The sequence below is a fragment of the Acanthopagrus latus genome, chromosome 10 (genome assembly GCF_904848185.1).
Source record: "Acanthopagrus latus isolate v.2019 chromosome 10, fAcaLat1.1, whole genome shotgun sequence".
NCBI lineage: Eukaryota > Metazoa > Chordata > Actinopteri > Spariformes > Sparidae > Acanthopagrus > Acanthopagrus latus.
This window is the reverse complement of record NC_051048.1, coordinates 846,761-871,225: the sequence shown is the minus strand read 5'-3', so window position 1 is coordinate 871,225 and position 24,465 is coordinate 846,761. Positions and strand designations below refer to the sequence as shown.

The following is a 24,465-nucleotide window of genomic DNA, read 5'->3' as shown; positions in this document are numbered from 1 at the left end:
CATGAATAATCTTCAGATTAAAGGTCAGTCTGAGAAGCAGAAAATGCTCCGAGCATCTAAAACCATGAACACTGTTCTGTTGTTGGACTTAAAGGAAGTCTTTGCTCTGCTCATCAGTTCTGATGTGCAGTGTTACATAAACAGGGTGTGTCAACACACAGCTGAAGGGAACACACTGCATGATACTGAAGGATAAAGTCTGTTTAATGTGCAGCTCAACATTTCAGATACAGCAGGTCCAAAAGTCTCAGACCACATTGAAAACCTGGAATACTGTCACATAAACCTGGAAACAGTCACAAAGTTTGAGGATCCAGAAAGTAAATCAAAGCGTCAGAAGTCAAAGAGGATCGTTGTCAGAGTCCGATCAGGACCGAAGGTCTCTAAAGAAACACTTTACAGAAAGTGGATCAGCTGGACACCATCAGAACATCAACACATCAAGCTGAGTTCACTGAGAGACAGAACAGCAACTTCATCACAGAGACAGAACCGACTCAGTGAACAACACAAGAGTCCAATCAGCAGTCGACCCGTCCAACTAGAAGGTGAGCGGCTCCACAGGAAGAGTTCTGGTGGGAACGCCACAGAGACGAGCCAATCAGAGGTGGAGGAGGGCGGGTCTCACGAGAAGAAGCAGCAGGATCCACAAGAACAGAACCGAGAAGGTGAGCAGCTCCACAGGAAGAGTTCTGGCTCCTACGAAGGAAACGTGACTGAAGAAGAAGGAGAACACGTTGGATCAACTCAGAGGTGATGCTCTGTGGTGACAGCAGCCATGACATCATCGAACTCATCAGCCAATCCCTGCTCAGCCTGGGTGGGAGGAGCCATCTCCATGGAGACGGGCAGGTAATTTCCTGCAGAAGGAGAGAGTGACATCATTTATCAACAGCTGATTGATTGATTGATTGATTGATTGATTGATTGATTGATTGATTGATTGATTGATTGATTGATTGATTGATTGATTGGGGCATGACCGCTAACTGCTGCTCACTATTCTCACTGGCTACAGTGAGTAGCTGCTGTTAGCATGTAGCTCAGTTAGCCATGGAGCTAAGTAGGTCTGTTAGCTGATGGACAGATTATTTCCACATGTTACTGTGAACTGAGGATTGATTTGGACTGAACCAGAGGAGACTGTGGAGACAAACCAGAACTGTTCTGGTGACTCTGACTCAGTTTGAGTCCAGTTTGAATGAAGTGAGTTTAACGACGAGTTAACGAGCAGATTAAACTGGTCTGAGTTCAGTCAGAGACACAAACTGGAGTTCAGACGGTGGACGGTTGGATTTTTCTGATTATAATGAAAAAGGAGTCAAAATATTTCCTTTCTTCACATTTATAAGTTTATGTTGTTGGGTTGGGGTTAGGCCCGCCTCACTCTGCCTCTGACTGGTTGGTTTTGGTGGTTACATTCTCTATGCTAGCTAGTTAGCATGCTAGCTTCAGTAGACATCTCTGTAACACAGAACAGAGACGTCTTTGACAGAACGTCAACACTGTTGTTTCTTCTCACTCTGGTCAAATCTCAGCCTGCAGAAGTGAACTGCAGCACACGGCTGAGACAAATAATGACACACAACTTATGTTGAAGTCTGTTTTTGTGTCTGAATGTGTCTGAATGTGTCTGAATGTGTCTCACCTTTAGGCTTCCTGTTGGTGAGTCGTCTCACCTCTAGAACCAGAAGAACCAGTGGAACCAGAGAGAAAACAGAGGATAGAATAGCGAGAACCATCGACCACACAGGGACAAGAGGAGGAGCTGGAGGAGAAGATGGTGAAGCAGAGGAGGTTGGAGGAGAAGATGGTGAAGCAGGTTTCTCTAAAATGAACAAAGATTGTCATCAACAACACAGAAATCAAATGAATTCATTGAGTCATTTCACTGCAGAGAGAAACCAGATCAAACTAAGAAAGTGAACTTGCTCCTGTCTGGTCTGTTCCTCTTGTTCTATGTCAGCCTGAGACCCACAAACTTTATATAGAGGAGAAGAAATCAAATGATGGTTCAATATTAGACTTTAACAAGGTGTCCAGGTTTTCCAGCTGTGGTATTAAAGAAAAAACTACTTTAAAACATAAAGACATGTAAAGTTTTATCTGCTACATATGAAACATAGAAATGTTGAACATTGGATGCCAACAGTGACTCTGGAGACAGGCTGTCTCTGTCTCTGCTGACATTTGTATTGTAGACTTCAGTTGAACCTCCTGACCTGTGACAGTGATCCAGCTGGGTGGAGACTCTCCATCACTGATGGTGTTACACTTGTAGAATCCTTCATCAGACCTGGAAACATGGTGGATGGTCATGTGACCTGTAGGCTCAGTCCTGATGAAGGAGTCATCTTTATAGAAACCAGCTGAGAGGTTGGAGGTCTGTGTTGTACAGGTGAGAGTGACATCATCTCCCTCCATCACAGGGTGGACAGGACTCTGCAGGATCACTGCTCCACCTCAACACACAGACAAACATGTTATTCCAGGTGTGTGTTCCTGTTGTGAGTGTGAAGGTGATGACAGGATGCAGGTAGCATCACACAACCAGTCTCACTGTCCTGTCCTGTACTCAGCAACACTTCATCACAACAATCTCTCTGGAGAAACATTTGGCACATGGACCTGATTTATCATCTCTACATGTTGAACATAATCTCAGACTGACAGATGAACAACATGTTGAGGAGGCAGACTCAGTGCTCCACCCAGTGTTGTTGCCTCCTGAAGGTCACCTGTCTGTCTTCTGGTCTTTGTCTCTCTCAGGCTCAGCCAAAGTGAAAAGGTGAAAGACAGACTCAGTGTTCAGACCTGGTGGAGTTACAACAGCCTCATCTTACCAGTGACAGTGATGGTGATGCTGCTACTGGCTGCTCCGCCTGTGGACTCACACCAGTAAACTCCACTGTACCATTTCCTTATGGAGCTGATGGTGCAGGAAGAACCATCTTTTCTTCCCCAGTCAGCTCCACACTGTCTCCTGGTTCCTCCAGTCGTGTTCCTCGTCACCGTCCATCCATCAGAGCTGTCGTCCTCCTCACACCTCAGAGAGACGGACTCATATTCAAACATCTGAGTTCTGTTAGGACTGATGTTCAGAGAGGCTGGAGGACGAGACAGAGAGATGTGGTTACAGATGATAATGGTCAGTTTGGACAGAAGTGTCTCTTCTTCCTCTTCCAGTCTCTGTAGACCTTGTTGACCTGCACTGATCTCCTCTGTGTTTCAGGCTCTGAGTCTCCTCATGTTTTAAATGTAACTCTCAGAGTTCAGGTGTCAAACACACAGCAGATCTGACTTCATGTGTCTCACATGTCAATATTGTTTCTGCACTTTCTCTGTCAGCTGCTGCATCGTGCTGCATCGTGTGCAGTCCTGCTTTCACAATGACATTTTTATAGCAGCACATTTATCTTTAGCGTCCAGTCTGTGGACATCCAGACAGTCTTCACTCTTTTATTGTATGTGCAAACTGTTTCCCTCCATAAACAGTCCTGAACACTAACTGTTCTATCAGGGACTAAATAACTCTTCATCAGTCACACAGGAAGTGTTCTCACCTTGGTGTGTGCAGCCGCTCAGCAGTGACGTCACAACTAAAGACAAAAGACACTCCGGTTGGTTTGAGAGGAAACACAGAGGAGGACAGTCGTATCAGAGAAACATCATCAGCTCCTGTTGTTTTTAAAGCAACAGTGTGAAAAGTGACGTCCTGTCAGAGTAACATGGACACTGACGTCTGTTCATGTTCCAGAAAACAAAGTGTGTGTTTCTTCCAGCTGATGTTTGAGTACTTACAGAGCAGACGCAGCAGACATGTTTCCTCCATCCTGACACCGACTCATATGACATCTACACTTCATCACTTCATGGTCACATCAGTCAGACCCTCCTCCTTCCTCTCTGACTGACTCTCACCCTGCTGTGGTTTCCTCCCCACTGACTGCAGATCAGCAACTTCAAATGTGTGTTTGTGGTCGTCCAGTTTAAATCTGATCTGTTGTTTTTAACAGCAGAGGTGTTAAATAGAAAACTGTTGCTGACATTCATGAACTCCATAATCAATCATATTATAACCCTGCATGACAGATAATGTGTGTTCATATTGTTCTTCTGTTACAGAGAACGATCCAGCTGTGGTTTAGGGTTAGTTGTCTTCAAAGACAAGAAGACAAACAGGACCAGAGGTACAGCTGATCTGGTTTGTCTCCGCCATGAACAAACACAAGTATAATATGTCAGAGAAAGATTAGTGGACACATGTTAGGATCAGTCAGTTGTATTATGGAAGTTTACCTCTGAAACACCTGTGTCCATCCTCAGCGGTCTGTACACCTGGATTCAGGCTGACAGGTAGAGCTTCCTCCCACCTCCAGTTCTGGAGCTGAATGTCCCGTCAGTTCACTCCACTGATGTCTCACACTCATGTTTTACATTTGGCCACATTCAGAGCTTTTTGTTTCAACGGTAACAACATTTATTTAACTTTAATGACCAGAGCGGTGGATATGAAGAGGAGCTGGGTCAGCCCCTGTATGTTTGTGTGCAGTGACTCACTGTGGTTCCTCTGAGGTGGGAGCTGGTTGCCGTGGTGATATGGAGGACCTGACTGTGGTGACTGGCAGCACCTGGGCTCAGAGCTCCACAGGATAAAAGCTTTTTGCCAGTCACTCTCTCTCTCTCAGACCCTGACCATGTTTACACCTTTTTGGTTTTGGTTTACTTTACTGCACAACACCAAATCCATGCACCCACAAAAACACTGCTGATAATACTGACTGAAACATCCCAATCTTCAGTGATTATTTTTGAGTAACCATAAAACATGGGCTTTCCAGCTTTTTGTTGTCCTTTTCCCTTTGTTTGTCATAGCCTAGAGCCGGGCTGTGACACGAGGAATATGTTGTTTCTGAACTCTGATATTATTGCAGGTTTTTTCCACTCTGCATATCAAATAACACGACCGACTTCCTCCTGCTGGTTCCAGTGAAGCTGGTGATGTTTCTCTCGACTGATGGTGATGCTTTGTGCCTTGTGGTTAATGCATCACTTATTTTAGTCGAGCGAGCAGCTTTGTGGTCATTACAGTTAACTTCCTGTTCCACACAGAGAGAAAACAACCTGCTGCCATTTAGCAAATAATACAATACTAATAGAACTATAATCCTTCATGAAAAATGATTATTTCTACAGCAGAGAGATTGATATTGTAGTTTTAACACTGGCAGTAAATACAGCAGCAGCTCTGTGTCAGTGGTCGTACATGCCGTCATGTAATGAGGATGTGTTGTTGTGTTGCAGAGAATGATCCAGCTGTGGTTTACTCTGCAGTGAGACCAGCAGAAGACCTCAGTTATGGACAAGTCGTCTTCAAAGACAAGAAGACAAGCAGGACCAGAGGTACAGCTGATCTGTATTCATCAAGATGTTTGAATTGAAGCACGGTGATGTAATATAAACACATGACATTAGCATACATACATCTACAGGAGCAGACACATACACACTAAATCAGATGACATCATGCTTCGTTCTTCAACATGTGTACAAAACAGAAAACCACAAGACAACAAGACTTTATCTGGTTTGCCATCCAGCCCAGCTCCTCATCAGTTCTTTGCTTAGGTAGATTAAGAGGAGCTAGCTAATTTAGATTGGACGTGCAGGACAGTGAATGAAGGCGCACACATCACTTCTGAATAGCTTCTACACTCATAGACCTCTTCAACCAAGATCTTCCATGGAACCACAGCCTTTAGTGAAGGGGACCAGAGTACCAAGCTTGGCCCAAGGTTGGTGGAGGCGATCTCAGGTGGGAAAATTAGTTTGTGGCCGATGTCTGCCAGCATCTTCCTGTCCTGGGCCATGCACAGGTGTCCTGTTTCTGGCATGGTGGACCAATGTTCTGGTGTTTTCTGACCCTCTCTGGTGAATGCTGTTGCTTTCAGGGGTGGGATGCTCATGACCTTACTGTGCCGCCAGGTGTATCTCCCTTGCGTAAGGCAGTTCTTGCAGCCTGTCATGATGGGGTGGTTCCTCGCCACTGATGGAGATTTCCTGGTGATGGAAGCATGACATACATTGCTCTGATGATAAAACAGATTTTGCTTGCTTCCATTTACCACAGTTCCCTCCAGCTGATCTTTGCTCTCTCCACACCTTCCCACAGCATCCATTGCCCCTGTTTAATAAGAGAGACAGCCTTTACTTCCTCCTGCCGACACACCTCCTCGACCACCAGTTTCCTCAGCTCTAATGCTGTGGCCTTTCTCCAGGTTGGTTTGCATCCTTTAAGACCAAAGCCTCCTCTTCCACAGTGTCTTTGTGTCCTCAGGCTGATGTAGCTCGCTGCACTGCACTGGATGGTGTCCACTTCTGCCCAGTTACCAGGAGCAGAGCAGCAGAACTGATCTCGTCTCTGGTCCTCTTCAGTTTGATCTGGAGTCTAACTCTGCAACAGTTGTATTCCTCAGTTAGACTAGTCAGAGGTAATGGGATGCCAAGCCATGAGAGTTATTCAAACTGAATGAAAAATATTGAAAACTGTGATTTTAATGTATTTTAAATGTATATATATATATATATCAAGTATATATATATATATATATATATATATATATATATATATATATATATATATATATATATATATATATATATATTTACTTGAATTATCAGTAAAATATTTCCTAACAACGAGGTCAGTGTGTTCTCTTGTCTCTTGGCTCAAGAGTGTTGGTGTTAGTGTATTTATACTATAATATATTATATATTAAAGTATCTATAATATATATTTAACAGACATCAGTTCTGTCTGACCCTGTTGTTTCTCTGTATGTACAAACACACTAAACAACAGAAAAGTGACTTCCTGCTAAATGTGTGTCAGAAACACTGACAGACAGCAACGAGGAAGGAGGAGCGTCGACTTGGTCTGACTGCTACATGCTGCTGAGCTCAGATGACCAGGACTCAACATGGAGGAATCATGTCTGCTGTGGCTGCTCGGTGAGTAAAACACACTTCATCTGTGTTCCTGTTCGTCTGCACGCTTCCTAAATGTTCATGTCTGGAGTTTCTGACAGCAGCAGTGAGTTACAGAGCCAAGAGACAAGAGAACACACTGATCTCAGACCAGCAGCAGTGAGTTACAGAGCCAAGAGACGAGAGAACACACTGATCTCAGACCAGCAGCAGTGAGTTACAGAGCCAAGAGACAAGAGAACACGCTGATCTCAGACCAGCAGCAGGGAGTTACAGAGCCAAGAGACAAGAGAACACACTGATCTCAGACCAGCAGCAGGGAGTTACAGAGCCAAGAGACAAGAGAACACACTGATCTCAGACCAGCAGCAGGGAGTTACAGAGCCAAGAGACAAGAGAACACGCTGATCTCAGACCAGCAGCAGTGAGTTACAGAGCCAAGAGACAAGAGAACACACTGATCTCAGACCAGCAGCAGTGAGTTACAGAGCCAAGAGACAAGAGAACACACTGATCTCAGACCAGCAGCAGGGAGTTACAGAGCCAAGAGACGAGAGAACACGCTGATCTCAGACCAGCAGCAGTGAGTTACAGAGCCAAGAGACGAGAGAACACGCTGATCTCAGACCAGCAGCAGTGAGTTACAGAGCCAAGAGACAAGAGAACACGCTGATCTCAGACCAGCAGCACCAACAGATCACAGCTGAGACCAGAAGGGTCTTCACTGATCAGTTATCATATTTATAACATATTTATGTTTTATACTAAAGTTCATGAATTTGCTCTCAAACAAACACAAGAATAGCCTAATTAAAAAATAATCTGTGTTCTGTGCATTTCACCAGTAATTGCTTTTTTTTTCCATTTTGAGAGAACATACATGTAAAATATAAGTTTGAGTAACGTTTCCTTATTTTACTAAATCTGTACTTGGAAAGGTATGTGTTCTAGATTAATTTAAGGATTATATAAAATGACATCATTTTGCTGTTAATTGAAATACAGAAACCTTTAAATTGTATATTTTAAATGTTTTATTACACTTCAGAGATGTTTTCTAACAACAAATTTATAATTCTACTAACATTGTGGCAGTAAATTTAAAAAGAATACATGAAAGCGGTATTTTCCCACTGATTTAATTTGTTGTTGAGTTGTGAATCATATTTTACAGTGATTTCATGGAAACTGTTTGTGAACGTTTTCTGACATTTCACTGTTTTTAAACCTCAAACCAACCGGAGTCTTTTGTCTGTAGTTGTGACGTCACTGCTGAGCGGCTGCACACACCAAGGTGAGAACACTTCCTGTGTGACTGATGAAGAGTTATTTAGTCCCTGATAGAACAGTTAGTGTTCAGGACTGTTTATGGAGGGAAACAGTTTGCACATACAATAAAAGAGTGAAGACTGTCTGGATGTCCACAGACTGGACGCTAAAGATAAATGTGCTGCTATAAAAATGTCATTGTGAAAGCAGGACTGCACACGATGCAGCACGATGCAGCAGCTGACAGAGAAAGTGCAGAAACAATATTGACATGTGAGACACATGAAGTCAGATCTGCTGTGTGTTTGACACCTGAACTCTGAGAGTTACATTTAAAACATGAGGAGACTCAGAGCCTGAAACACAGAGGAGATCAGTGCAGGTCAACAAGGTCTACAGAGACTGGAAGAGGAAGAAGAGACACTTCTGTCCAAACTGACCATTATCATCTGTAACCACATCTCTCTGTCTCGTCCTCCAGCCTCTCTGAACATCAGTCCTAACAGAACTCAGATGTTTGAAGGAGAGTTTGTCTCTCTGAGGTGTGAGGAGGACGACAGCTCTGATGGATGGACGGTGACGAGGAACACGAGCAAAGACACCGGGACAAAGTGTGAAGCTGGCTGGGGAAGAAAAAATGGTTCTTCCTGTAACATCAGCTTCATCTTCACATCTGACAGTGGAGTTTACTGGTGTGAGTCCACAGGCGGAGCAGCCAGTAGCAGCATCACCATCACTGTCACTGGTAAGATGAGGCTGTTGTAACTCCACCAGGTCTGAACACTGAGTCTGTCTTTCACCTTTTCACTTTGGCTGAGCCTGAGAGAGACAAAGACCAGAAGACAGACAGGTGACCTTCAGGAGGCAACAACACTGGGTGGAGCACTGAGTCTGCCTCCTCAACATGTTGTTCATCTGTCAGTCTGAGATTATGTTCAACATGTAGAGATGATAAATCAGGTCCATGTGCCAAATGTTTCTCCAGAGAGATTGTTGTGATGAAGTGTTGCTGAGTACAGGACAGGACAGTGAGACTGGTTGTGTGATGCTACCTGCATCCTGTCATCACCTTCACACTCACAACAGGAACACACACCTGGAATAACATGTTTGTCTGTGTGTTGAGGTGGAGCAGTGATCCTGCAGAGTCCTGTCCACCCTGTGATGGAGGGAGATGATGTCACTCTCACCTGTACAACACAGACCTCCAACCTCTCAGCTGGTTTCTATAAAGATGACTCCTTCATCAGGACTGAGCCTACAGGTCACATGACCATCCACCATGTTTCCAGGTCTGATGAAGGATTCTACAAGTGTAACACCATCAGTGATGGAGAGTCTCCACCCAGCTGGATCACTGTCACAGGTCAGGAGGTTCAACTGAAGTCTACAATACAAATGTCAGCAGAGACAGAGACAGCCTGTCTCCAGAGTCACTGTTGGCATCCAATGTTCAACATTTCTATGTTTCATATGTAGCAGATAAAACTTTACATGTCTTTATGTTTTAAAGTAGTTTTGTCTTTAATACCACAGCTGGAAAACCTGGACACCTTGTTAAAGTCTAATATTGAACCATCATTTGATTTCTTCTCCTCTATATAAAGTTTGTGGGTCTCAGGCTGACATAGAACAAGAGGAACAGACCAGACAGGAGCAAGTTCACTTTCTTAGTTTGATCTGGTTTCTCTCTGCAGTGAAATGACTCAATGAATTCATTTGATTTCTGTGTTGTTGATGACAATCTTTGTTCATTTTAGAGAAACCTGCTGCGACGACTTCTCCTCCAACCTCCTCTGCTTCACCATCTTCTCCTCCAGCTCCTCCTCTTGTCCCTGTGTGGTTGATGGTTCTCGCTATTCTATCCTCTGTTTTCTCTCTGGTTCCACTGGTTCTTCTGGTTCTAGAGGTGAGACGACTCACCAACAGGAAACCTAAAGGTGAGACACATTCAGACACATTCAGACACATTCAGACACATTCAGACACAAAAACAGACTTCAACATAAGTTGTGTGTCATTATTTGTCTCAGCCGTGTGCTGCAGTTCACTTCTGCAGGCTGAGATTTGACCAGAGTGAGAAGAAACAACAGTGTTGACGTTCTGTCAAAGACGTCTCTGTTCTGTGTTACAGAGATGTCTACTGAAGCTAGCATGCTAACTAGCTAGCATAGAGAATGTAACCACCAAAACCAACCAATCAGAGGCAGAGTGAGGCGGGCCTAACCCCAACCCAACAACATAAACTTATAAATGTGAAGAAAGGAAATATTTTGACTCCTTTTTCATCATAAACAGAAAAATCCAACCGTCCACCGTCTGAACTCCAGTTTGTGTCTCTGACTGAACTCAGACCAGTTTAATCTGCTCGTTAACTCGTCGTTAAACTCACTTCATTCAAACTGGACTCAAACTGAGTCAGAGTCACCAGAACAGTTCTGGTTTGTCTCCACAGTCTCCTCTGGTTCAGTCCAAATCAATCCTCAGTTCACAGTAACATGTGAAAATAATCTGTCCATCAGCTAACAGACCTACTTAGCTCCATGGCTAACTGAGCTACATGCTAACAGCAGCTACTCACTGTAGCCAGTGAGAATAGTGAGCAGCAGTTAGCGGTCATGCCCCAATCAATCAATCAATCAATCAATCAATCAATCAATCAATCAATCAATCAATCAATCAGCTGTTGATAAATGATGTCACTCTCTCCTTCTGCAGGAAATTACCTGCCCGTCTCCATGGAGATGGCTCCTCCCACCCAGGCTGAGCAGGGATTGGCTGATGAGTACGATGATGTCATGGCTGCTGTCACCACAGAGCATCACCTCTGAGTTGATCCAACGTGTTCTCCTTCTTCTTCAGTCACGTTTCCTTCGTAGGAGCCAGAACTCTTCCTGTGGAGCTGCTCACCTTCTCGGTTCTGTTCTTGTGGATCCTGCTGCTTCTTCTCGTGAGACCCGCCCTCCTCCACCTCTGATTGGCTCGTCTCTGTGGCGTTCCCACCAGAACTCTTCCTGTGGAGCCGCTCACCTTCTAGTCGGACGGGTCGACTGCTGATTGGACTCTTGTGTTGTTCACTGAGTCGGTTCTGTCTCTGTGATGAAGTTGCTGTTCTGTCTCTCAGTGAACTCAGCTTGATGTGTTGATGTTCTGATGGTGTCCAGCTGATCCACTTTCTGTAAAGTGTTTCTTTAGAGACCTTCGGTCCTGATCGGACTCTGACAACGATCCTCTTTGACTTCTGACGCTTTGATTTACTTTCTGGATCCTCAAACTTTGTGACTGTTTCCAGGTTTATGTGACAGTATTCCAGGTTTTCAATGTGGTCTGAGACTTTTGGACCTGCTGTATCTGAAATGTTGAGCTGCACATTAAACAGACTTTATCCTTCAGTATCATGCAGTGTGTTCCCTTCAGCTGTGTGTTGACACACCCTGTTTATGTAACACTGCACATCAGAACTGATGAGCAGAGCAAAGACTTCCTTTAAGTCCAACAACAGAACAGTGTTCATGGTTTTAGATGCTCGGAGCATTTTCTGCTTCTCAGACTGACCTTTAATCTGAAGATTATTCATGTTGTAGTTTTTTATGCTGAACATAAACCACAGCTTCCTCTTGAGTCCAGTAAAGTGACCTGAAGCTGTGAGGTTTCTCTCCACTCTCTGCTCGAGCTGACAGTGACGTGTTTGTCCTTGTGGTGAAACGTGTCGACTGGTTTTAATGGCAGATAGCAGCTTTGTGCTCGTCCAGGTTCCTCTTTCTCATAAATACCCTCCAGTTGTTCACTGGGCTGCGTCTCTCTGACAGGAAGTCTTCGCTCTGTGCCGCTCGCTCAGATTGATTGGCGGCTGGATGACACGATGTGATTGGTTGACACTGGTTGGTTCAGCTGACAGAAGCACACGTGACATTTAGTTGACAGGAAGAAGACACAAGTTAATCCTCCACCCTCGGGGTGGAGCCCCTCCAGAGGGTCACCAGATAACTGTGAGGGGTCGTCACATGATGACGGAGAGGAGAGAAAACCAACTCTGATACAGAACATCTGTTTCTGCTTTTATTGTGAAATGTTGAAGGATTTGAATCCTTTGAGCCTCAAACTGTTGAAGTTAACAACTAACAACTCACTGACATGTGAAAGATGTTTTTAGTAAAAGGTGACGAGATGGAAACTGAAACAAACTGGTTTAAAGAGACAGTTCTGGTCTCTTGATGTGGAGCTGTACTTAGTGTATTTCTTTAAAAAGGAAATGTGTTGAAATAATAAAGCTCTGCTCATGCAGAAGGAACCAGAACCACAGGTCTCTGTGAGGCCGAGACTCAGTGCCACCTGTGGACCTGAGTCCATAAAGACTGTGAGGACAGTGGAGATGCAGGACAGACAGAACACCAGCAGGTGGCAGCACCGTCGGATCACAAGCTGGAGGGTGGAGACAAAGATTACAGAGATGAAGGAAGTGACTCCTGAAGCTACAGAGAAATAAATCTGAGACAAACACTCAGCGTCCTCTTCAGGTGTCTCACGTCTACTCAGAGTTCAGCAGCTTCATCTACATGCTGTCGTCCCTTTGAACCATAACGTCTCTTTTAATAAACTGTGACCTGGTGTTGATCTGATGTTGATCTGGTGTTGATCTGATGTTGACCTGATGTTGACCTGATGTTGATCTGGTGTTGATCTGATGATCTGGTGTTGATCTGGTGTTGACCTGATGTTGATCTGATGTTGATCTGGTGTTGATCTGATGTTGATCTGGTGTTGATCTGGTGTTGACCTGATGTTGATCTGATGTTGATCTGGTGTTGATCTGATGATCTGGTGTTGATCTGGTGTTGATCTGATGTTGATCTGGTGTTGATCTGATGTTGATCTGGTGTTGACCTGATGTTGATCTGATGTTGATCTGGTGTTGATCTGATGTTGATCTGGTGTTGATCTGATGTTGATCTGATGTTGATCTGGTGTTGATCTGATGTTGATCTGATGTTGATCTGGTGTTGACCTGATGTTGATCTGATGTTGATCTGGTGTTGATCTGATGATCTGGTGTTGATCTGGTGTTGATCTGATGTTGATCTGATGTTGATCTGGTGTTGATCTGATGTTGATCTGGTGTTGACCTGATGTTGATCTGGTGTTGACCTGATGTTGATCTGATGTTGATCTGGTGTTGATCTGATGATCTGGTGTTGATCTGGTGTTGATCTGATGTTGATCTGGTGTTGATCTGATGATCTGGTGTTGATCTGGTGTTGATCTGATGTTGATCTGGTGTTGATCTGGTGTTGATCTGATGTTGATCTGGTGTTGATCTGGTGTTGATCTGGTGTTGATCTGATGTTGATCTGATGTTGATCTGGTGTTGATCTGATGTTGATCTGGTGTTGATCTGGTGTTGATCTGGTGTTGACCTGATGTTGATCTGATGTTGATCTGGTGTTGATCTGATGATCTGGTGTTGATCTGGTGTTGATCTGATGTTGATCTGGTGTTGATCTGATGATCTGGTGTTGATCTGGTGTTGATCTGGTGTTGATCTGATGTTGATCTGATGTTGATCTGGTGTTGATCTGGTGTTGATCTGATGTTGATCTGGTGTTGATCTGATGATCTGGTGTTGATCTGGTGTTGATCTGATGTTGATCTGGTGTTGATCTGATGATCTGGTGTTGATCTGGTGTTGATCTGATGTTGATCTGGTGTTGATCTGATGATCTGGTGTTGATCTGGTGTTGATCTGATGTTGATCTGATGTTGATCTGGTGTTGATCTGGTGTTGATCTGATGTTGATCTGGTGTTGATCTGGTGTTGATCTGGTGTTGATCTGGTGTTGATCTGGCAGGTAAACATCACCTCAAACATTCTGCATGTTAAGAGACCAACAGACTCTGATGTGCTTCTGAGCCATCAGACGACGGCAGGAAAACGTTTTCAAATGACTGATGATTAATTTCTTGCTGCACTTTCTGTCTTTCTGTTTATCTGTGTGGCTTCACTCTCATATTGTGCAGCTGCTAACGATGGATAATAATTAATAACAACTGATCATTTCTGCAGTAGACAGTTAATGTAAACTCATTTATTGTCAAACACATTTTTCAAACAGCTTTAAAATCCACATAAACTATGTATAAAATACATTTTCCTTTAAATCACATGAACGTGTAACTACAGGTGGCTACACTGTCGAGTTTTATTCCTTTAAATAAACACATAAATAACGCAACTGAAAATCTCATGGAGCGTTCCAGATGCAGTAAGACGCTGAGAGCCAGTTGGAAACTCGCCTGATGAGGACAAAATGGCGTCTCTGCGGCGAGCGATCAGCCACCTGCATCGACCGACGCCATCTTACATCCTGTTTTAAGGCACTTTCATCAGAAACGTGTGCAAATATGACATCCACCCTCACATGATGTAAACACTGTCGTCGACACTCCGTTGACCATAGTTAGCATCAGCATTCAACCGTCTGATACCATCCAGTGTTTCTCTCCCTGGATCAGATCAGTGAAGTGACAACGTCACATTTCCCTCGACAGCTGCTCCCTCATGAGGTCACCGGACCTGCACGAGCTGTCAGTCAATATATTATATATCATCATGTATAAAACATCTGTACAAACAGCTTGAAACATTATGAAAATCTTTTACCGACCAATTGAAAAAATATCAAAATATAAGAACACTTCAGTCAGTTTTCAACAGGCACAAACACGATCCTAAAAGTGTCTGTTGGACAAATATATTCTTATTTCATTAGTGAACTTCTGATGTCATGACGGAGTTCATCTCCTCAGTAAGAACTCCAGTTTAGTCGATGATAAAGGAAGGCGATGAAGTCATCAGGCGACACGGAGGCAAAATAAAATGTCTGATTTAAACTCCATGTGGAAAGTTTAGTGGTTAAAATATCATCAGTGTCTTTTCTTTTATAGAAATTCACCTTTTAATCTCAACGTAAAAGAATAATGTCAGTGCAGTTCATGGTTCATAACATGAGAAATGAATTCACTTGGTGTGAGGTTGAGTTTCAGTAGGATGTTCTGAGGAGGAACTAAAGCTCGACTGATGGACTGAGTGGAACCGAGCGGCGCCGACTTACAGCCGCTCCAGTGTGTCAGCTCAAACAGCCCACCAGGACCAAAAGAGGCGTGACGGTCCGGATCATATCGCTGAGATCTGCATGGTTTTCCTGAATAGCGGACCTGATGGACTGTCTCTCGCAGAAAGGGACGATGTTTTCCAGGGTGAAGTTCCTAAAGTCTCTGTGACTTTCTCACACACATTTGGTGTTTTTTTCCTATTTTGGTTGCCAGAGAAGCACAAAGCATCACAAAAATCACAGTTATGTAACTACAGGAGCTGCCTGGATCTCACGCTTCTATCTGACGAGTGCAGGATCCTGTTTAGGTGTCAGACCGTCACAACCCTGTCCAGCCAACCAGGTCTACAAACTGTTAACGCCTCCTGAGCATCACTTTGGTTTGTTTGCATACGATGTACTAAAAAATGTTAACATCCTGTTCTACTTCTCACTTTACTCAAACATTCTCGTTCTCCTGCCGTGGAAGGTGAGGATGCACAAGGGAGACGAGGCGTTTAAAAAGAGGCGTTACATCAGTAATGACTTCTTCCCTGTCATAAGGCTCGCTGCTGCTTCCACACAGGACACAAACCCTCCAACAGCTGCAGCAACCAGGTTTACTGAGTCAGATGACCTGCTGAAGTCAGATGTGCTGGAAACACAACACCTGGGAGGTGAGGCTGGTTTGTGGAGTCAAGGCTGGTTTTTGAAGTTAAGGCCACTGTCTTGTCAAAATCTCTCTGTCTGTCTTGGTCAAGCAGCGCCAACATCGTTCAGTCAGCGATGGACTTGTGGACGAGTGTAACTACAGCTCCTGCTGCAGAAGTCCTTCATGTTCAGATCAACCCGGCAGGTAGAGACTGAAGAGACCTGTAGTGCTGCAGAGCGAGCCGTCAGTCCTGTGGCAGCAGCAGGTTCCTCTTCGTCTTCAGTCCGGTTTCCTACTGAGGGATGAAGATCTCAGAGGGTTTAACCAACATTCAGAGAGAAACAGGCCAGAGAGCCTTCAGTCCTGCAGAGGGCTCATCACTGGAGCAGGAGGTCGTCTTTGGGAAAGACGTCTAAAGACTAGAATACCAACAACAGCGACAAGGAGAAGCCCAACAGAACTGCAGAACATTTATCCTTGTTCCCTTCATCCTTGCTCACTTTGTCCTTGTTCCCTTCATCCTTGCTCACTTTGTCCTTGTTCCCTTCGTCCTTGTTGCCTTCGTCCTTGTTCCCTTTGTCCTTGTTCCCTTCGTCCTTGTTCCCTCCAGCTTTAGGACCTGCAGAGCAGAAAGAGGTGTCAGGTATCAGCTGTCAGCATCTGTATAAAACACAAACCTGTGATCTGAGTCTAGAAACTCACCTGAGTCTTCAACCTTCAGGTGGACGATGCGTCTGAACTCAGCTGCTCTCTTTCTGCGTCGTCCTCTCATTGAAACGACACACTCGTAGGTCCCGGAGTCGTCGGCGGTGACGTTCTTCAGGACAACAGAAGCGTCTCCCTCCTTCTTCTGTGGATCTCTCAGCTCCACTCGACCACGAAAAGACGGATGCTGGTAGTTTTCATAGGAGCGTTTTTCTCTGAAGAAGAAGACATATTCCTCAGATCTGCTCCACTTTATCACTGTGATGGAGGCGCCTGTGTGAGCCTGACACGGCAGCGTGGCGTCCTCTCCAGTCTTCACTGTCACCTCGTCTTCATGGTCAGAACAGAAACAGAAGTAATGGAGAGAAGTCAGGCTCACAGTTAATGTTCAGCGTGCACATCAGTTCCACCTTCTCAGACCCTGACATGTAAACCTTCATCTTCAGTGGATGCTGTAACACACAGATGCACCAAGCAGCGAGCTGTACCACCCCAACTCAACAACTCACTAAACTGACACATTTGTTAAGGGAGTCTGGGGACAAAGAAGTCGCCTATATTGTTCCTGTTTAGTGTCTTTGTAACATGTGACATGTTTAGATCAATAACATGTTTCTTCTTTCATAAATGGAGTGTAAATGGTGAAATCAGTGTAAACAGTGTGTTCAAACAGCTGATCAGTGTTGGCAGGTAAGACTACTTCTTTGTCCCCGTGGAGAAAGTCCCCAGACTCCCTTAACAAATGTGTCAGTTTAGTGAGTTGTTGAGTTGGAGACACTTTATAAACTCTGTGAAACTCTGTCTCTGACTCATTCTGCATTATTTGGACCTTCTTGTTCATTCAGCAAATGTTCTACATGAACTTCTTTCTGTCTGTGAGTAGAAACATGGAGTCTGTGTGTCTCAGTGATGGACAGGTTTGTTTCATACAGAGCAGGAAGTGGAACAGGTCGAACACTTTGCAGTATTTTTACTCTCAGTTAATGTCGCTGTCTTCTTGTACTCGACTACATCTCAGAGGTAACTATCGTACTCAGGCTGTGTACAGACACTAAAAAGTGAAAATGAGCTGCAGTATCAGAAACATTTCACAAGGTGGAGCTCGGACACAAACAATAAACGACCCAACATTTGGTGTGTCAGCATGCATACAGCATATTTGTTGCTTCATGCAGAGTCGTGACGATCAGAGTTATTCAAGTGTTCTGTGTAGCTTCAGCTGAGTTGTGAGGCTATAAAAGCTAAAATATCCCAAACTGACCGTTCAGTTAGTCATCACCTCACTGCACACTCAAAACGTACCAACACGGTGCTTTAAATCACTCAGCGATGCTCCACAGAAAAGACGACAGGAACAGTCAGAACATCATATTAGAGGTTAGCATCAACCCAACAGTGTGAAGCTAACAGAAACACCGTGCAGAGTCCCTGTAGGCCGACTCACTCCAGCCTCCACATGAAGGAAGCAGCGCTGCAGCAGACCAGGCTCTGCCTCCACGTCACATGACCCGGCAGGAGGGAGGAGGAGGGAGAGCAGGAGGTCGTCTACAGGTGAACACCTCCACCACACCTCCATCATAACACCACCACACCTCCACCACACCTCCATCATAACACCACCACACCTCCATCATAACACCACCACACCTCCATCATAACACCTCCACCACACCTCCATCATAACACCTCCACCACACCTCCATCATAACACCACCACACCTCCATCATAACACCACCAAACCTCCATCATAACACCACCACCACACCTCCATCATAACACCTCCACCACACCTCCATCATAACACCACCATCATAACATCTCCACCACACCTCCATCATAACACCTCCACACCTCCATCATAACACCTCCACCACACCTCCACAACACCTCCACCACACCTCCATCATAACACCTCCACCACACCTCCATCACACCTCCATCATAACACCTCCACCACACCTCCATCACACCTCCACCACACCTCCACCACACCTCCATCATAACACCTCCACCACACCTCCATCACACCTCCACCACACCTCCATCACAACACCTCCACCACACCTCCATCACACCTCCATCATAACACCTCCACCACACCTCCATCACACCACCATCATAACACCTCCACCACACCTCCACCATAACACCACCACACCTCCACCACAACACCACCACACCTCCACCACACCTCCATCATAACACCTCCACCACACCTCCATCATAACACCACCATCATAACATCTCCACCACACCTCCATCATAACACCTCCACACCTCCATCATAACACCTCCACCACACCTCCACAACACCTCCACCACACCTCCATCATAACACCTCCACCACACCTCCATCACACCTCCATCATAACACCTCCACCACACCTCCATCACACCTCCACCACACCTCCACCACACCTCCATCATAACACCTCCACCACACCTCCATCACACCTCCACCACACCTCCATCACAACACCTCCACCACACCTCCATCACACCTCCATCATAACACCTCCACCACACCTCCATCACACCACCATCATAACACCTCCACCACACCTCCACCATAACACCACCACACCTCCACCACAACACCACCACACCTCCACCACACCACCATCATAACACCTCCACCACACCTCCATCATAACACCACCACACCTCCACCACACCTCCATCATAACACCACCATCATAACACCTCCACCACACCTCCATCATAACACCACCACACCTCCATCATAACACCTCCACCACACCTCCACCACACCTCCATCATAACACCTCCACCACACCTCCACCACCACACCTCCATCACACCTCCACCACACCTCCACCACACCTCCATCATAACACCTCCACCACACCTCCATCACACCTCCATCATAACACCTCCACCACACCTCCATCACACCTCCATCATAACACCTCCACCACACCTCCATCACACCACCATCATCACACCTCCACCACACCTCCACCACACCTCCATCATAACACCTCCACCACACCTCCATCACACCACCATCATAACACCTCCACCACACCTCCATCACACCTCCATCATAACACCTCCACCACACCTCCATCACACCACCATCATAACACCTCCACCACACCTCCATCATAACACCTCCACCACACCTCCATCACACCACCATCATAACACTTCCACCACACCTCCATCATAACACCACCACACCTCCACCACAACACATCCATCACACTTGGTGTCTCATTGTTCCCTCCAGATGTAAAGAGGGTCAAGATGGAGACAGGAAGTACTGGGTCTCAACTGCTCTGAGCAACACACACACACACGTCTCCTCTGTGTGGCTCCACCAGAACTCATCCAGCAGAGCTGATATCGGGTCAGCTGAGTGGCATCAGGCCTGTGAGCCTCCTGGGCCACCGTACAGTTACAGTAAGAAGAACCACCAACAGAGCGATGGAAGCTGAGAGTGTTTGTTCCTCTCTGATCTTCATCACTGACAGTCCTTCATTGGATTCACTTCATCTGACAGAGCTGAAGCCCCGCCCCTTCCTGTTCCCTTCATGGACCTTCATGATCAAACCTGTGTCTGCTAATCAATGAAGAGACAGATAAAGTATTGATCCTGTCTGGACTGAGTCGTGACTCACACACACGATATCTGTGATCATGTTATGACGTCAAACATGTAGTTTAGTGTTAAAGCTCCGGGAACTACATCGTCGCATTTAATAGACGTCACTAACATGGCTGCCGCCTCGGAGAACAGAGAAAAAGTATCTGAAACGATTAAAATCACAATTAATCTGCTCACACTGACACCTGCGGTTACAGAAGGTGACAGTGCGTCAGTTAGCGATGTTTACGTTACGGGATGACGTCACTGTTAGCCGGTTAGCTTACGGCTACATTCAATGGAGCCAGAGTAACTAAATCTCGCGGCTCTTCTAGACTATCCAGATGTTATCGGACCTCCTGGGTCTCATCATGACCCTGACTCACCTGCTGTACACGACACCGGCGGTACCGTCAGCAGACCGGCCGCGGTACCGACCAGCACCAGCAGCTGGACACACATCATCGTCCCCCGGTGCTGACAGCACGAGCCGCAGCAGGGACGTGGAGGAGCAAAGTGGATCCTCTCACTGGTTCGACCCGCCTGTCGACGGCTGACTGGGTCACAGAAGAACCCAGAACACTCATGGTCTGAAATCTGAGAGTCTCTGAAGATAATACAGCAATAATAAAGGCGCTGTGGTCTGAGCGAGGACGGCTGACTGACTGCTGCTTCTTCTTCTTCTTCTTCTTCTTCTTCTTCTTCTTCTTCTTCTTCTTCTTCTTCAGTTGAATGAGTGCTGCCACCTGCTGTACCGCCTGTGTGTCGCCTCAGGGCCTCGAGCACTTCACCTCACACCAGTGTTTAATAATGATTTAACCCCCCAATAAAAATATATACATTATATATTCACTTATATAAATAAACCAGAATGATATGTTAGTCTACACCTGTGATTGTAACAAAGAGATCCGCTTCTTCTTCTTCTTCTTCTTCATTTCATTAGTATTATTGATGAAGGATAAATATTAAACCACTTTTGCTCTGATGCAGCATGTCATGTGTAAAGTTACTAAAGTTATCAGATAAATATAGAAGAAGAAGAAGAAGAAGAAGAAGAAGAAGAAGAAGAAGAAGAGGAAGGTGTGTCTCCTCACTCATATCGAGCGTCCACAGACAGACGGTGGCCTTCACGTCACTGAGGCCATGTGATTTTTGACTTTATATATCAAATAGTTTTTTAATGACTGAAGCAGATGTGAGGCAGGTGAGGAGGACCTGTGGTTTCCTCTGCAGCTGCATGAACCACAGCAGGGTGAGAGTCAGTCAGAGAGGAAGGAGGAGGGTCTGACTGATGTGACCATGAAGTGATGAAGTGTAGATGTCATATGAGTCGGTGTCAGGATGGAGGAAACATGTCTGCTGCGTCTGCTCTGTAAGTACTCAAACATCAGCTGGAAGAAACACACACTTTGTTTTCTGGAACATGAACAGACGTCAGTGTCCATGTTACTCTGACAGGACGTCACTTTTCACAGTGTTGCTTTAAAAACAACAGGAGCTGATGATGTTTCTCTGATACGACTGTCCTCCTCTGTGTTTCCTCTCAAACCAACCGGAGTGTCTTTTGTCTGTAGTTGTGACGTCACTGCTGAGCGGCTGCACACACCAAGGTGAGAACACTTCAGACAGGATGCACTGAGGAGAGTTTAACAAACGTTGGGTTTCTTTTGGTGTCTTTCATGTTTTCTAAACTGTTAAATCATCTCCTCGTCCTCCAGCCTCTCTGAACATCAGTCCTCACAGCTCTCAGCTGTTTGAAGGAGAGTTTGTCTCTCTGAGGTGTGAGGAGGACCACAGCTCTGATGGATGGACGGTGACGAGGAACACGACCAAGACCAGAGAGACCAGGACTCAGTGTGGACCTGACTGGGGAGAACAAGCCGGCTCTTCCTGCACCATTAGCTACATGGACCCGTTGGACACTGGAGTTTATTGGTGTGAGTCCACAGGCGGAGCAGCCAGTAGCAGCATCACCATCACTGTCACTGGTAAGATGAGGCTGTGCAGTCGGTGCTGATGAAGCTGTGTAGGTGGATGAAATGATGTAGTTTGTCTGTGTATTGAGGTGGAGCAGTGATCCTGCAGAGTCCTGTCCACCCTGTGATGGAGGGAGATGATGTCACTCTCACCTGTACAACAAAGACCTCCATCCTCTCAGCTGGTTTCTATAAAGATGGCTCCTTCATCAGGACTGAGCCTACAGGTCACATGACCATCCACCATGTTTCCAGGTCTGATGAAGGATTCTACAAGTGTAACACCATCAGTGATGGAGAGTCTCCACCCAGCTGGATCACTGTCACAGGTCAGGAGGTTCCCTTTGATATCAGGACTCATTTCATCCACATGTTCACCTGACCAGGTGAGATTCTCTCTACAGGTAAACCTACAACAACAGCCCCGCCCCCATCTTCAGCCCCGCCCCCTGCATCCACCCCCCTCTTTCTCGTGCTCCTCCACCTGGTGGTGTTCTGTCCGTACTGCATCTCCACTGTCATCATGGTGTCTTTATACCGACGCAGGTCCACAGGTAACAATCAATCAATCAATCAATCAATCAATCAATCAATCAATCAATCAATCAATCAATCAATCAATCAATCAATCAGTCAGCTGATGACTGACAGCTGTTGATAAATGATGTCACTCTCTCCTTCTGCAGGAAATTACCTGCCCGTCTCCATGGAGATGGCTCCTCCCACCCAGGCTGAGCAGGGATTGGCTGATGGGTACGATGATGTCATGGCTGCTGTCACCACAGAGCATCACCTCTGAGTTGATCCAACGTGTTCTCCTTCTTCTTCAGTCACGTTTCCTTCGTAGGAGCCAGAACTCTTCCTGTGGAGCTGCTCACCTTCTCGGTTCTGTTCTTGTGGATCCTGCTGCTTCTTCTTGTGAGACCCGCCCTCCTCCACCTCTGATTGGCTCGTCTCTATCGATTCCCCACAATGAAACCACGCCCACTTCCATGTGACGGAGGCCTCGACTTTCTGTGAAGAGGTCGGTGTGTTTACCAGGAAACTACAGGTCATAAACTGCTGCATCAGCACCACCAGAACATCTGACACAACCAGAACCTCACCAAACTCAGACTGTGGACTCGTAGTAACAGAACCAACGAAGGCGACCAATCAGAGCCTGACAGGGTGGATTTCGCCAGAGAAGCAGTTGGGTCCATAAGAACACTGTTCTGTCTCAGTTCACCTGTGATTTGGATCCTTGGCAGCAATATTTAGATTCTTTCTGCTGCCGTCTCCTCCGCTCAGTTTAAAACCTTCAGACTGGCTGTTTGACCTCCACTTATTGTAGTCACATTGCACTGAGTCCTTCTGCTGGTCCACTGTGGTCCAAACAGAACCTTCTGTGTCTTTACCCAGAACACAGAACTCAGACTCAAGTCTCAGGCGGTACTTCGGTCCAAGTTCATTGATGACGATGTGAGTTGTCTGTTTGTTGCCCTGCAGTGTGTTAACTGAAGCTCTGTGGTATAACTATCAAATCACTTTCTGAGTGTGTAGATTTATTAGGCTGTTTGATTAATTTGATTAATGATTAACATTAAGTGAACTTTATTCAGTCTTATACTTTGTTGTTGTTGAATTACACCTTTAATTTAACATGCGTATGGAACACAAATCACCAGACTTTCTGTTAAAGACGACATTAAAGTGAAATGTGATGATATTAGAGACTTTGCACATTTCCTGCTTCTCAAACTGGCAGAATGTTTTTGTAACATTTGTTCCACTCTGCACAGCAGCGGCTTCTTCCTGTGAGGCGTCTGATCTACCTGACGGTGATGTTTCTGTTCTTGTGGTTTAAGGTGAGAACTTCTCTTGTTAACAGAGGTGAGAAGCTTTGTAGTCGTCAAGTTTCCTGTTTCCATCTTTCCGTGTTGTGCAGTCAGAGGAGAGAAACCTTCGTCTGATGTTTCAACTCATCTCCAGTCTGTCGCTAATAAAATGATGCTGGATCCATAATGAACGTGTCTGGTTGTTATTGTTAATGTGTTATAAAACCGTTCATGCGATAATTATTATAGAACAAAAAATGATGTTTTCTTTCATTGTTTCAACTATTAAAAAAGTGAAAAATCGTTCCAATAACTATTTTCTTGCAGCATTTGTTATTTTGAAGGCGTCATGTAGAC

At 45.4% G+C, this 24,465-nt stretch overlaps 5 protein-coding genes across 9 annotated transcripts in view; 3 read left to right on the top strand and 2 right to left on the bottom strand.

Annotated features, from left to right (window-relative positions):
- Positions 1-21,868, top strand: part of LOC119026714 (low affinity immunoglobulin gamma Fc region receptor III-like) — a 71,087-nt gene extending 49,219 nt beyond the window's left edge. The window contains exons 10-13 of the mRNA XM_037111216.1: positions 5,305-5,403; positions 6,338-6,491; positions 6,893-7,011; positions 21,811-21,868. Coding sequence (XP_036967111.1) covers positions 5,305-5,403; positions 6,338-6,342 — 104 coding nt within the window. The 3' untranslated portion in view covers positions 6,343-6,491; positions 6,893-7,011; positions 21,811-21,868. The remainder of the gene's footprint in view (positions 1-5,304; positions 5,404-6,337; positions 6,492-6,892; positions 7,012-21,810) is intronic.
- On the bottom strand, positions 187-4,566 carry LOC119026725 (Fc receptor-like protein 5). 2 transcript variants are annotated; one of them, XM_037111240.1, is made up of 7 exons: positions 4,300-4,566; positions 3,802-4,000; positions 3,564-3,599; positions 2,844-3,107; positions 2,223-2,462; positions 1,649-1,681; positions 187-860 (listed from the first exon to the last, which is right to left on the bottom strand). In XM_037111240.1, exons 2-7 carry the CDS (start codon positions 3,830-3,832, stop codon positions 748-750), a joined length of 717 nt encoding a protein of 238 aa, XP_036967135.1. In that variant the 5' UTR covers positions 3,833-4,000; positions 4,300-4,566; the 3' UTR covers positions 187-747. The 2 variants fall into 2 exon arrangements, with proteins under 2 accessions (XP_036967135.1, XP_036967134.1); XM_037111239.1 differs by lacking the exon at positions 4,300-4,566 and having other exon boundaries at positions 1,649-1,828; positions 3,802-4,078.
- Positions 7,966-11,648, top strand: LOC119026731 (Fc receptor-like A). 2 transcript variants are annotated; one of them, XM_037111257.1, is made up of 5 exons: positions 7,966-8,281; positions 8,738-9,001; positions 9,383-9,622; positions 10,017-10,196; positions 10,975-11,648. In XM_037111257.1, exons 2-5 carry the CDS (start codon positions 8,770-8,772, stop codon positions 11,085-11,087), a joined length of 765 nt encoding a protein of 254 aa, XP_036967152.1. In that variant the 5' UTR covers positions 7,966-8,281; positions 8,738-8,769; the 3' UTR covers positions 11,088-11,648. The 2 variants fall into 2 exon arrangements, with proteins under 2 accessions (XP_036967152.1, XP_036967151.1); XM_037111256.1 differs by having other exon boundaries at positions 7,967-9,001.
- Positions 14,295-21,028, bottom strand: LOC119026742 (coxsackievirus and adenovirus receptor homolog). The gene is made up of 3 exons (XM_037111273.1): positions 20,699-21,028; positions 16,699-17,031; positions 14,295-16,615 (listed from the first exon to the last, which is right to left on the bottom strand). The coding sequence occupies exons 1-3, from the start codon at positions 20,775-20,777 to the stop codon at positions 16,416-16,418; spliced, it is 612 nt and encodes a 203-aa protein (XP_036967168.1). The 5' UTR covers positions 20,778-21,028; the 3' UTR covers positions 14,295-16,415.
- LOC119026724 (Fc receptor-like protein 5) overlaps positions 21,517-24,465 on the top strand; it is an 83,013-nt gene continuing 80,064 nt past the window's right edge. Inside the window, exons 1-7 of one of the 3 annotated variants that reach the window (XR_005077218.1) lie at positions 21,517-21,687; positions 21,890-21,925; positions 22,034-22,303; positions 22,381-22,620; positions 22,696-22,845; positions 22,978-23,752; positions 24,076-24,281. Coding sequence is in view for 2 of the 3 variants with exons in the window: in XM_037111238.1 (XP_036967133.1) it covers positions 21,657-21,687; positions 21,890-21,925; positions 22,034-22,303; positions 22,381-22,620; positions 22,696-22,845; positions 22,978-23,090 (840 nt within the window). In the remaining variant the exon portion in view is untranslated. Of the gene's footprint in view, positions 21,688-21,889; positions 21,926-22,033; positions 22,304-22,380; positions 22,621-22,695; positions 22,846-22,977; positions 24,282-24,465 lie in introns of those variants that run through there. The other 2 variants (XM_037111238.1, XM_037111237.1) reach the window with 2 other exon arrangements.

What these genes read in the sequence shown, in the direction of transcription:
- LOC119026725 (XM_037111239.1), bottom strand. Translation starts at nt 3,832, where the DNA reads ATGGAGGAAACATGTCTGCTGCGTCTGCTCT. An exon ending in ATGTCTGCTGCGTCTGCTCT is followed by an intron (nt 3,600 to 3,801) that starts GTAAGTACTCAA and finishes TTTTGTCTTTAG; the next exon opens with TTGTGACGTCACTGCTGAGC. An exon ending in GAGCGGCTGCACACACCAAG is followed by an intron (nt 3,108 to 3,563) that starts GTGAGAACACTT and finishes CTCGTCCTCCAG; the next exon opens with CCTCTCTGAACATCAGTCCT.
- LOC119026731 (XM_037111257.1), top strand. Translation starts at nt 8,770, where the DNA reads ATGTTTGAAGGAGAGTTTGTCTCTCTGAGGTGTGAGGAGGACGACAGC. An exon ending in CATCACCATCACTGTCACTG is followed by an intron (nt 9,002 to 9,382) that starts GTAAGATGAGGC and finishes CTGTGTGTTGAG; the next exon opens with GTGGAGCAGTGATCCTGCAG. An exon ending in CACCAACAGGAAACCTAAAG is followed by an intron (nt 10,197 to 10,974) that starts GTGAGACACATT and finishes CTCCTTCTGCAG; the next exon opens with GAAATTACCTGCCCGTCTCC.
- LOC119026742 (XM_037111273.1), bottom strand. Translation starts at nt 20,777, where the DNA reads ATGATGTGTGTCCAGCTGCTGGTGCTGGTCGGTACCGCGGCCGGTCTG. An exon ending in GCCGGTGTCGTGTACAGCAG is followed by an intron (nt 17,032 to 20,698) that starts GTGAGTCAGGGT and finishes CTGACCATGAAG; the next exon opens with ACGAGGTGACAGTGAAGACT. An exon ending in CCTGAAGGTTGAAGACTCAG is followed by an intron (nt 16,616 to 16,698) that starts GTGAGTTTCTAG and finishes TCTGCTCTGCAG; the next exon opens with GTCCTAAAGCTGGAGGGAAC.